The following is a 12,845-nucleotide window of genomic DNA, read 5'->3' on the forward strand; positions in this document are numbered from 1 at the left end:
TTGAGAGGCGTGGTAACTACTGGGCAGACTTCTACGGTCTATGTCCCAAAAATGGCAAAGATAAATCAAGAAAGTAGCACACATAAGTTTATCTTGTTGGGCAGACTGGATGGTCGTGGGGGTGTGTCGGCAGGGTAGCAAAGGCAGGTCTGGGACGGGACTGGGGTGTGATTAGAAGATGGGCGTCCTCGGCCGATAATGGAAAAAAGAAGGGTGTCCCTGACAAGCACTTGGCCGACTTTACTTGGTCCATTTTTTTCATGACCAAGCCGTGAAAAGATGCCCGAACTGAGCAGATGACCACCAGAGGGAATCGGGGATGACCTCCTCTTACTCCCCCAGTGGTCACTAACCCCCTCCCACCATAAAAAAAACAGGTTAAAAATACTTTTTTGTAAGCCTCTATGCCAGCCTGAAATGCCATACTCAGGTCCATCACAGCAGTATACAGGTCCCTGGAGCAGTTGTAGTGGGTGCAGTGTACTTCAGGCAGGCAAACCTGGGGGGGGGGGGTTTGGGGGGCTCAGCACCCAAGGTAAGGGAGCTATGCACCTGGGAGCAATTTGTGAAGTCCACTGCAGTGCCCCCTAGAGTGCCCGGTTGGTGTCCTGGCATGTGAGGAGGACCAGTGCACTACAAATGCTGGCTCCTCCCATGACCAAATGGCTTGGATTTGGCCGTTTTTGAGTTGGCCGAAAACCAAGGGCGGCCATCTGTAAGGTCGACCCAATGTTGAGATTTGGCCGTCCCCGACCGTATTGAAACGAAAGATGGACGCCCATCTTGTTTCGATAATACAGTTGGGGATGCCCTTTTACGGGGCCGTCCTTAGAGATGGGCACCCCCATTCGATTATGCCCCTCTATGTTACTTCTTTACTGAAAAGGTTGTGGATCCATGAAACAGCCTCCCAGTGGAACTGGTGGAGACAAGGTCTGAATTCAAGAAAGCATGGAACCAGTACAGAGGAAGAGATAGTAGAGATTAGTAGTTGGTATAGATGGGCAGACTGGATAGGCTATGTGGTCTATCTTCTGACATTTTCTGTGCTTCTAGGATATAAATAGTGGGAAAGATTTTGTGATTTTGAGACATATCATGCAGTAATGTTTTGCAGGAATAGAGGAAGATGTGCACTTTGATATACCCAGCCCAAGACCAATGAAAAAAAAAGAGGGAGTATGTCTATCCAAGGATCCCAGAAGAGTGGGTTCTCCAAGAGACCAGGAGAAGGGATACAAAAGGTGCCAACATGGAGAGAAGAAAGAAGGATTACCAGAGAATTAGTAGAGAAGCTTGCCATTCTGGTAAAAACCTACTCTTGAACCATATGTATTTCATTGGTGCTACTTCTGGTATTTCTGCTCTTTGGTTGTAAATATTTGGGAGGATTATATCTTATAAAGGTGGTTTTAAGGAAACGTATCCCCTGGTGTGGACTTGATATTCTTAGGATTTTTTGTGTGGTGATTTTATTCCAGGTATGATCATGTAGTCAGGGCTATGTACCCTCCAGGACCAACCTACCTCACTGAAAGAGGGGTTACACTGGTGAAATGTAGAAATATACAAATTAAATTATGTCATTCTTAGAATTGCTGAGTAAGATAGTGATCACAGGGAGAGTTTTAGAATGGTTCCAAGGCTTTTACAGGGTAATCCAAGGATTTTACAGAGTAAAATACAAAGAACATTTTTCTGAACCATGTTGATCAGTTTGTGGGATCTCACAAGGTTCACTCATGTCACCAAAATTATTCAATATATTAATGAGTTCATTAGGGCCTTTCACATCACATCACAGTCATTTTTAAAATTTAGTTTTACTAAAAGCAAAGTGGATTGAATTGAAGAGCAATAAAGTTGTTGGCATAAAAACGTTAACAATAGTTGCATCGATTGCAGTTGTGGTACTTCTATTTTTTACTCAAAAAATATTATATTAGGCAATAATTTTTTTTACTTTCACTGAAGTACATTTTTTTAGGGCCCTGTTTACAAAGGCGCTAGCGTTTTTAGCACATGCTAAAAATTAGCATTCGCTAACTGTGTAGATGTCCATAATAATCCTATGGGCACCTAGATGGTTAGCGTGCACTAATTTTTAATCATAGTAAAAACGTTAGCACGCCTTTGTAAAGAGGGCCTGTAATGTGTTCTTCACTGTACTTTTACTTAAGTATTAAAATATACATTTATTTTTACTTTTACTTACCTACTTTGACCTAGTACTTTGAACATTACTGCCCATGGTATAAAATAGGACGCGTGGAGGGGCATAATTGAACGAAAACATCTATCTCCATGGGCGTTTATCTCCGAGAACGGGTCCGTGAAGGGGCGGACCGAACCGTATTTTCGAAAAAAAATAGACGTCCATGTTTTATTTGACAATTTGTGAGCTGGGCGTTTTTGTTTTTCAGTGATAATGGAAAATGAAAGCACCCAGCTCAAAAACGAATAAATCCAAGGCATTTGTTCATGGGAGGGGCCAGGAGTCGTAGTGCACTGGTCCCCCTCACATGCCAGGACACCAACCGGGCACCCTAGGGGGCACTTTTACAAAAACAAAAAAAAGGTAAAAGAGCTCCCAGGTGCATAGCACCCTTCCCTTGTGTGTTGAGCCCCCCCCAAATCCCCCTCAAAACCCACTGCTCACAAGTCTACACCATTACTATAGCCCTAAGGGGTGAAGGGGGGCACCTACATGTGGGTACAGTGGGTTTGGGGGGGTTGGACGACTAAGCATTAAGCAGCACAATTGTAACAGGTAGGGGGGGATGGGCCTGGGTCCACCTGCCTGAAGTCCACTGCACCCCCTAACAACTGCTCCAGGGATCTGCATACTGCTGCCAGGGAGGTGGGTATGACATTTGAGGGTGAAAATAAAAAGTTGTGAAACATCATTTTTTTTGTGGCGGGAGGGGGTTAGTGACCACTGGGGGAGTCAGGGGAGGTCATCCCCGATTCCCTCTGGTGGTAATCTGGTCATTTAGGGCACTTTTTGGGGCCTTATTCGTGAAAAAACAGGGTCCAGGAAAAGTGCCCTAAATTCTAGCTACAAACGCATACTTTTTGTCCATTATCGGCGAAAGGCGCCCATCTCTCCTCGGCCGATAACCACGCCCCAGTTCCACCTTCGCCACGCCTCCGACATGCCCCCGTCAACTTTGTACGCTTCCGCGATGGAGTGCAGTTGAAAACGTCCAAAATCGGCTTTCCATTATACCGATTTATTCGTTTTTGTGAGATAAACGTCTATCTCCCGATTTGGGTCGAAATCTAGGCGTTTTTCTCTTTCAATTATAAGGTGGATAGCATTTAGCGTGCACTAATGTCCATTATCACGCATTAAGCTTTAGTAAAAGGAACCCTAAATAATATAACATATTTGTAGCCAGAATTATACCTGAGTACCCCAAAATTCCCCAACTTAACCTTTCCATGGAAAAAATTGTTTTCCATTATTTTTGAACAGAAGAGATTTTTATCAACCTAGTACATACCTTTAGTGAAACAGGCTTTGAAATTTTAATTAGCCTTATGTTCTTGCTATTAAAATTATAGGAAAATTACAGCACTAGCAACTAAAGATTTTACATTAACATACAAATCTTTCCCTCTGATGTGCTTCAGGATCCCCATTCTGTTTTGCATCTATAGACTCATATCCTGCTTTTCATAGAGAAAGTAAAATCTATAAATCTACAGATGCAGCAAAGAAAAACCAGGAATAGTTCAGCCTAGTGGCATGGATCCATTTATTGCCCTAGCTCAGAAATGTGTTTGGTTTAAATGTGACTTCAATTCTTGACTTCTCTGCTGAAATTGTGGCCATTATGGATTTCAAGATACGATGAATATTTACCCACTAGAAACCAGTCTGAGACCACCAACTCAATGCACACAGCAAAAACTTCTCATAATCAGTGAACTGAATTAGATTCAAGTCTTCTTATTGTTTAAATACTATAGCTTACCTGTTTGATTCCATATTCAAAAGCCTTTTGGGCTAACCTGCCAGGTCCCTCTACAGTTTTACCATCATCATTTGGGCCCCAGCTAGCACTGTAAATATCCACGTGGTCTGGTCTGAACCCAATGGAACTGGCTTCAATGGCATCAGTCACTACTCCATCCAACATTTTGATGCCTAAATACAAAAAGGCAGGTCTATGAATCTATGAATTTTTTACACACATGGATACTTTCCAGCCTAAGTTACTGGACTGAAGTGCTGTGAAATTAAACTGAATTTCAGTGGGGGGGGAAAAAAAAAAAGAATAAGCAAAGGGGAATAAAAAACTGTAGCACATTAACATAGAAGATAGTGACAGAAAATGAATGATTAGACCATCCAATCTGCCCAGTTATTCCTGCAAGGTTACATCCTAGATGCCAACTAGGCAAAACTGGCCATTTTTTTAAATTCTGTTTTTATTTTCTTTCTCATGGGTTCCCTACCAATCTGAGCAAATGAACATCCACGATCCAGCATAAAGCCCCTCCCTATATATCTTACCATTAAGCTTTTTATTCATCTGAGCACCTATCAAAACCAGTGAAGATACTGAACAAACATCTAGCATCATAAATCCCTGTGGCCTTGCTGGACAGTACACAATTACGAGAGACCCTCCAGTTTTGACACAGCTGTAGCCTGCTGATACTAAGCTGGTACCTCATGTCCTGCAGTATAACTAGGTCATGCTTCCTTTGTTCTTACCTTACTTCATCTCTTGGGAGAGTAACAGGTAGCTTATTTTCAATACTGCAATCTCCCAACCCTGTTCTTACCTTTGGCATAGAATGTGACGGCACATAAGCCTATTAGGTCCATTTAGTCTGCATAATTTTATTCCTGGTACAGTGTCACAGTCCTGATCACCATATCTCAAAAAAGATATAGCAGAAATAGAAAAGGTTCAAAGAAGAGCGGCCAAAATGATAAAGGGGATGGAACTCCTCTCATATGAGGAAAGGCTAAAGAGGTTAGGACTCTTCAGCTTGGAAAAGAGACAGCGGGATATGATTGAGGTCCTCAAACCAACTTCCTTGAAGTTGATTGGGCTTTGGTTTGATTAGAAGGGGGATATAAACAGTTTATTTCTGGGAGGTTGATTCAGCTTTAGGCGGGCGGGTGGGTGCACTTCTCACCGGTGTACTCCTTTGCAGTGTGGTCTAAGTAGTTTTTCATACCATGTGTAAGACTAGAACAAGCAGTATGATATCATAAGAACATAAGAATAGCCATATTGGATCAGACCAATGGTCCATCTAGCACAGTATCCTGCTTCCAACAGTGGCCAATCCAGATCACAAGTACCTGGCAGAAACCCAAATAGTAGCAAGATTCATGTTACTGATCCCACAGATAAGCAGTGGCTTTCCCCATGTTACTCTCAATAGCAGACCATGGATTTTTCCTCCAGTGTACCCTATGTAATTTTCTGAAATTCTTTAAGTTCTGGCTCTTGATAACACCTAGGGGCAAAACATGATGTTATGTCGGGCCTGGACAGTTGGCTGCATATTTGCTGATGTGAGGGGGGAGCTCAATTTGAGCACTGGTGTCTCTGACTTCAGCAGTGACCTTTTTTTCAACCATTCATGTTTGACGGGGTGTTGATTTTATTCAAACAAGTTGGTTTGGTTCAACTATAGTGTTGCTGATTGGTAGCTGTCAACACCAATTGGTTGGTGGACTTTGAAAGTAGAATGAATATTTCAAACAAGTTGGAATTTTTCATTAATATTTTTAAATTTTCTCATTCACATGATTTGCTGAACTGCGTCTTTGGATCTCCAGGAATTCGTGCTTTGTGAGTCAATGATATGGATAATATTTGAGAGAATTAGGCTACGATGGATTTCTAGTTGGAGTCACTTCCTTAGATTGTTTTAATAATCTTATTTGTTATATTAATTATTCAAATAGTTTTATAGGTTGTAATAAAGATTCAAATAGTGTTAAGTGATAATTTATTATGTTACAATGAATATGCATGAGATATATTTGCATACCAAGGAGGCAATGCATGCAGATCTCTCTCATACATATGTATTATGACCTTCCTGCCTATGCAGAAATAGGAAGTTGTGTCAGACAAAAGGCTCCGATGTTGGCACAAGCAGCATGTTGTGAATTGCTGCTCACTGCCACCAATCTCTAAAACAAGAAGACAGCTTGTGGGGGTGGGGGGGGAGAGGGAGGAAGGGATTTAATGGTGCATTAGAGAAGGAGCAAAAGGGAGAGAAGGGAGGAAGGAAGTCATGCATGGGTGGTGATGTCTTTTTCTGAGCCCAAGAAGAAGTGCCAGAAAACCGTTCTACTCCATTCCAGCACAAATTAAGCCCTGGACTGAGGGAACAATTGTGCTTGCTTCTCTGGTGTTTAAAATCACCTTTAAAATCCAAAAATTACATTTTTCTAGTGCGGCTTCTTAATTGGCTCCTCTTGGATATCCGGTTCTGTAAAATCTGGCATTCGTATATGAAGGTGCCGGAAACTTACCAACACTATTCCCTCTAAGCTGAGCGCGAGTCCTGCAACTGAATTGCTGCCAGTGGGTGGTGCTCACGGTTGCCAGATGGGCAGTTTTCCCGCCCAATTGGGCGGTTTTCCGCAACCCGCCGCGGGAAACTTTTGCCCACGGCGGGTTGCGGTTTTTTGGGCTCATTTTGTTTTTTCTGTGTGGGTTTTGGGGCGGTTTTTTGGACGGTGGGGGTGGGGCTAATGGCGTCAGAGGCGGGGTTTGTGACATTTTGGGCGGGGTTTGCTGACGTATTGGGCGGGGCGATGACAGTGGGGGCGGGGCTGGTTACGGCAGGGCGGGGTGATGACGAAAGGGGTGGGGCTGATGACGGCGGGGGTGATGACGGAAGCGGCGGGGTTGATGACGGCGGGGGTAGGGGTGATGACAGAAGGGGCGGGGTTGATGACGGCGGGGGTAGGGTGTGTGTGGATTTTGGGCGGGTTTTTGACGGTTTTGTGTGGGAATTTTTTTTTTTATCTGGCAACCCTGGTGGTGCTGTTTCACTATCACATTTTCAATGGTAAGGGACAGGCAAGCTCTGCCTGTCTCTAAAGATTGAAAACACAATATTGAAGCACAACCCTCCACTGGCAGCAGTGCAGTTGGAGGACTCCCACTCAACTTAGAAGGAACACAAATTCAAATGCTCAAGTGATTCCAACCTGTTTTGAACATTTTTCTTTCTAAAATGGTGGTTTACACAATGTGTGCTGCAAACTATATATGTATCTCCTGCATCTTTATACATATTTCACAAAAGGCTCTCCGTTCAGCATATCTTTTTACAAAATACTAGGAAATTATGCACATTCCTTTTCTTACCTAGATTCCCTATGCAAAATCAGGCTTTAAACCCTTTGAATAACAGTCTCAACCAAATATCTCATTCGCAGAAACTATTAATATTCACTTAATTAATTTGTGCGCATTTATAAATTGCCCATTCACTGTGTGCTCTAGGCATGGGCTGCCGAGAGGGGGGGGCAGGGGGGGACAAAATTCCCTGGGCCTCCAAGGGGGGCCCGGCGCCACAGTCCCATCCGCCCTACGTCGTTGACCATCTGCCACCGGGCCGGGCCCCCTGCATTGAAATCACAGCGCCTCTCACCTCCGTGTGAAAGCGCTGCAGGCAGCAGATCGCCTCCCTTTGGGCCTCCTTCCCTCTCTGTGTCCTGCCCTCGTCTGACGTAACTTCCGCAATGGCGGGACACAGGGAGGGAAGGAGGCCCTAAGGGAAGCGATCTGCTGCCCTGCTGTCTGCAGTGCTTTCACATGGAGGTGAGAGGCGCTGTGATTTCAATGCAGGGGCCTGGCCCAGTGGTGGACGGAGGGAGCGGGTGGAGGGGGGAGCAGCGACCTTGGGGGGCGGAGGTGGGGGGCCCCCGGGGCTGCCTTGCCCCGGGCCCGGTCCAGTCTCTCGGCAGCCCTGGCTCTAGGTGAGGTATGGTAACCATTTATTCAAAATCCATGACATTAGCTTGTTCTTCTTTTCTAGACTAGATGGACCATACAGGTCTTTATCTGCTATCATCTACTATGTTACTAATTGGGTGGGTAAGATATCATTGCTAATTCTGCTGTTTGACTCAAGATGGATCTACTCAGCAGGTGAAAGTAGGATGTTGATGTAAACAAATTTTAAGGGAAAATCAGAGTCCAGATAAGGACACTGAAACATAGCTCTTAAAAGAACATGATAGTTCTCCTTTAAGCTTTCCATTTAGGATCATAATATGTAACAACTTGTGCAGCGGCATTTTAGAAAAAAATAGCCAACTCAGAATATAGATGTTCAAGTATGTACATCACATATGGATGTTGTGAAGGAGAGGACCTGGCGGTAGATAAGATGGAAGTGGAAGAGGAAGAAGGGAGGCGGCTCACGAGCAGACGTAGGCAGAACAGAGCCTTGCCTCCATTCCATCCCCAGAGGGCGAGAGAAGTAGTAATGCCCCCTAGAAAAGGGTGGAGAGAAAAGGACTACATTACCCAGCATCCCCCGAGAGAGAGCAGAGAAAGGTTCGTGACCCCTGTAAAATGGAGGAGAGGAAGAGACTACATTTCCCAGCAACCTCGGGGCAAAGCCTGGTACAGAGATTACCTTCCCCAGCAGGAACAGGGGGAGAACTCTAACAAGGAAAGGGTGGTGCCCCTGCAGGGTAATCAAGGGAAAGAGGAACAGCTGCAAAGTGGGTGGGACGGGGAGCCCATGGAGTATCAAGAAGCTGGGCAGAGAGAAAGAGAGGAGAGCGAGGAAGAGCCTATGGACCTCTCAGCCTGGGCTCATTCCTTAGGTAACAAAATAAGGGACCAGTTAACTTCATGGTATGGTAACTGGGCTAAGAGAGGAAAGAGGAAAGGTCATGTGGGAGAATGGGTCAGTGCTTAGAGAGAGTGACCCAGATGGGTGGGGCCTTTTCATTTTCCCCGAGCTCAGTCTGTGATTGAACTGTGAGTTTAAAGAGTTCTGGTTGGAGTGGGATGAGAGATTTTCTCGGAGTGGGCTGAGCCCAGCAGGAAGAAGGTGGAGTGTGAACTGTGGCTAAAAAGCCTAAAAGAAGCTGAAGCGGTTTGAGCTGTGTGCTGAAGCCTCAAGAACTGTGTTTGGGTTTTTTTTGGACCTGCTTGCCGTGTTTGCCCCCTCCCAAGGGAGAGGGGGGGAGAAAGAAGACCCAGGGCTATAAAACTGTCTGAAAGGAACCCAGCTGGGTGCTGGAAGCCTGGGAGTTAAAAGTTGTTTTTTTTTCTTGCTGTGTTTGTACCCCTGAGAGGAGCACAGGGGGAATCGTGAGGTTTTTTGTTGATTCAAGTATTGTGTCTTTTTGCACTGCTGGACTGTTGGATCCCAAGCGAAATAAAGAACTTGTTAGTTTTGCTTTGAAGTTGATTTCTTTGAGCCCTGCCCTGTGGACTGCAGCGAACCAGGAGGTTGGGCAGCAAGGGTGAAGGGGAGATCCCGAGGACCCTCAGGCGGAGTGGAGGATCATTTACAATGTCCATTTCTCATGTATTATAGAAAAGGATCTGCTGACATACAATGGACGGCCCATGTGCGGGAGACATCCATCATGAAAATCCATTTTACAAACTTAAACATTCAAATTGTGAATCAGCAAAAACAAGGACATGGATGTCTTAATGGCAGCATAAGAACTTTCATGCACAGACATCCATGCAGATATAAGGGGTAGCTTAATGTTAGAGCAGCAGGCTAAAAACCAGAGGATCCAGTTTTGAATCCCACGCTAGCTATTAGTGAGATTTTTTTTTAATTGTGAGTGCTCCAGGGACAGAACAATACGTTCTGTACCTGAATGTACACCACTTCAATACCTTCCAGGGACATCGAGAGGATGGGATGTGAGAGGGGGGGAGGCAAGATTTTCCGGGCCCGGCCTCCAAGGAGGAGCCTGGCACAAGCAAGGTTTTGAGGGAGCCAAAGATTCTTCCTGACTGCCTGCTTCCAGGTCTGTCTCTCTCCTGCTCCTGTAGGCCAGGATCCAGATGATTAGGTTAACATGATAACCCAGCACATAGGAGCAGGAGACGACAGACCGAGGGAGGAAAAAACACAGGAGGTAAGGGGGAGAGGGCAGCAGCCCAAGTGTGTAGGGGGGTACGGCGCAGTGGCGGTCTTGATGGGGGGGCTGTGCCAACTCGGCAGCCCTGATATCTTCAGGCTTGTAGGTTTCTTATACAATAGAGGTAGAGTAGTATTTTTTTTTCTGTCCCTGGAAGCAGTGGCGTACCAAGGGGGGGGGGGCAGTCCGCCCCGGGTGCACGCCGCTGGGGGGGTGACACGCGCCTGTCGGCTCCGCTCGTTCCATGCTCCCTCTGCCCCGGAACAGGTTACTTCCTGTTCCGGGGCACAGGGAGCATGGAACGAGCGAAGCCGACAGGCGCGCGGCACCCCCCAGCAGGTAAAAATGCACCCGGGGGGGTGTCCTTTCGCCGGGGGGGGTATGTCCTTTCGCTGGGGGTGGGGGGGGTCACGCTGCACCCGGGGGAGGGGGGCGCATCGGCGATCCGCCCCGGGTGTCAGCCACCCTAGGAACGCCACTGCCTGGAAGGCTCACAATTAAAAAAAAAAATAAAAACACGATCTGCTGAAATGAGATTTGAACCTGGGTCCTCTGTTTTTCAGGCTACTGCACTAACCATTAGGCTACTCCTCAGATCTGCGCAGGTCTCTATTAAGAATGACTGTAGTACTAGAAGCTATCATAGAGCCTGGTATCCCTTGCCAGTTTCACATTGGGGGGGGGGAGGTTAGAAGGACAGCAACCACTGTGGGATTAGGGAGGTAGTTTCACATTGGGTGGGGGGGTTAGAAGGACAGCAACCACTGTGGGATTAGGGAGGTGACATGCTATATTCTCAGGGCAGGTGTTGGGGGGGGGGACAAACAGGGTAGCTACCCTGAGCCCCACAGCTCTAGGGAGCCCCTGTGGGCCAGCATGTCCTCCCCTTCTCTCTTCCTCCATCCGGTGTCTCCTTCACCTTCCCGGTCTAGCTTTAAAATATTTTTTTCTAAGCAGAGGGTTTCTGGCATGGGAGCGATTGAGAAAGATGCTGCCTTCAGCGAAATTTGGCCTCCTTGGTCTTCCTCTGCCTGTCACTGCAATGCGCCCAAGCGGAAACAGGAAGTTGTGTCAGAGGTGGGGCAGACCGCGGCGGCAGGTAGAGGAAGAGTGCCAACTGCCAAGGAAGTTGATTTTCGCCTAAGGCAGCATGTTTCTCAATTGCTCCTGCGCCGGAAACCCTTTGCTTAGAAAAAACATTTTTAAAACTAGACCGGGAAGGTGAGGGATATGCCAAACTGGGGTTAAGAGAAGGAGAAGACATGCAGCCCATGGGGGTCACCCTGGAACAGCTATTTTTGAACTAAACTGGGGGGAGGTAGGATTCAAAGAGAAGGGGAGATGCCAGAATGAGGGTGGTGGTGGGAGGAGGTGAATGGGAAGAAATAATGGGCTTGGAAACAGAACAGAGGGAGAGAGATGGTGGACAGTAGCATGGAGGGAGGCAAGAGAAAGGAGGAAATGTTGGACCTGGGGTATGGAGGGAGGAGATCAGAGATACTGGAAGGGAGGGGAGTTGGGAAGAGAAAGGAAGAGATGGTGGACCTGGGGGTGGTGCGGAGGGAGGGAGAAAGAGATACTAAATGGGAGGGCAGTGGTGAAGAGAAAGGGAGAGATGGTGGACCTGGGATGGTATGGAAGGAAAGAGAGATGCTGAATGGAAGAACATTCTGGAAGAAAGAGAAAGAAGCTGGAACCGAGGATGGGAAGGAGGAGAGAAATGTTGAGTCTGGGTGTGGAAGGAAGGGATAGATGCTGAACAATAGGATTGAGGGAGGAAAGAGATGCTACATCAAGGGGGGAGGGAAGAACAGAAAAGAGAAGGAGTAATGTTGGACCACGGGTGGGGAGAGAGAGGAGGAGAGATGGACCCATGGTAGGAGGGAAAAGAGATGGGCGAGAAAGATGCTAGGGGTGGAGGGAAAGAGACAAGGAGATGTCAGGCAATGAGATTGGGGAAGACTACAAGAGTGGAAAGAGGGAGAGGAGATTCTGTAATTGGTGGAACTATGTAGAAGAAGAAGAAGTCAAAGGGAGTCGGCAAGAAGATGAGTGAGAGGTGAATAGTCAGTATTGAGATAGAAATGTGGTAATGGGGAGTAGATGCAAGGAAATATAAGACTGGGAAAGGAGTGAGATGGGAAATGGGAGAGCCTGGGATTGAGAGGAGATGGAAAATTGTTAGGTAAGGTAAGCCCACCCAAAATTCTGGCACCCATGTTATGGCTGGTAGGGTTCTCTAAGTCTCTCCAGCTGAAGAGGTCCTCTGGCAGCCAGAACAAGTCACTCTCCTACTTGCTGCAGCTGGTGGCACAGTCCACACACTACTGCTGTGCCTGCCCTCCTCCCCCCATGCATGCTCAGTTTTTGCACATGCACATGTGTGAAAATTGAGCATGCACAGGAGGGGGGGGCTGGAAAAAGGCAGCGTCAACAGTGCCACCAGCTGAAGTGAGTAGGGGGTGACTTATTCTGGCCACAAAAGGACCTCTTCTGCTGGCAGGGCTTAGGGATCCCAACCAGTTAAAGTATTTATTATTTGTTGGGGTTACTGGGGTGGAGGCAAGGGATGAACTGTGTGCCCACCCACCTTGAGCTCAGGCCCACCAAAAAATAGCTTGTCTGGTTATGCCACTGTAGCAAAGGACCAGCTATTATAGTAATCTATGTTTAAAAATCTACTCAGGATCTTGTTATATAGGGACATTTTTTGCACCCAAATCAAAAA

At 46.5% G+C, this 12,845-nt stretch overlaps 1 protein-coding gene across 1 annotated transcript in view; it reads right to left on the reverse strand.

The window, feature by feature from the left end:
* The window catches only part of PCSK1 (proprotein convertase subtilisin/kexin type 1), a 115,959-nt gene that overhangs the window by 47,480 nt on the left and 55,634 nt on the right, over positions 1 to 12,845 (reverse strand). The window contains exon 7 of the mRNA XM_030192321.1: positions 3,981 to 4,153. Coding sequence (XP_030048181.1) covers positions 3,981 to 4,153 — 173 coding nt within the window. The remainder of the gene's footprint in view (positions 1 to 3,980; positions 4,154 to 12,845) is intronic.

This window comes from Microcaecilia unicolor, chromosome 2 (genome assembly GCF_901765095.1).
Source record: "Microcaecilia unicolor chromosome 2, aMicUni1.1, whole genome shotgun sequence".
Classification (NCBI taxonomy): Eukaryota; Metazoa; Chordata; class Amphibia; order Gymnophiona; family Siphonopidae; genus Microcaecilia; species Microcaecilia unicolor.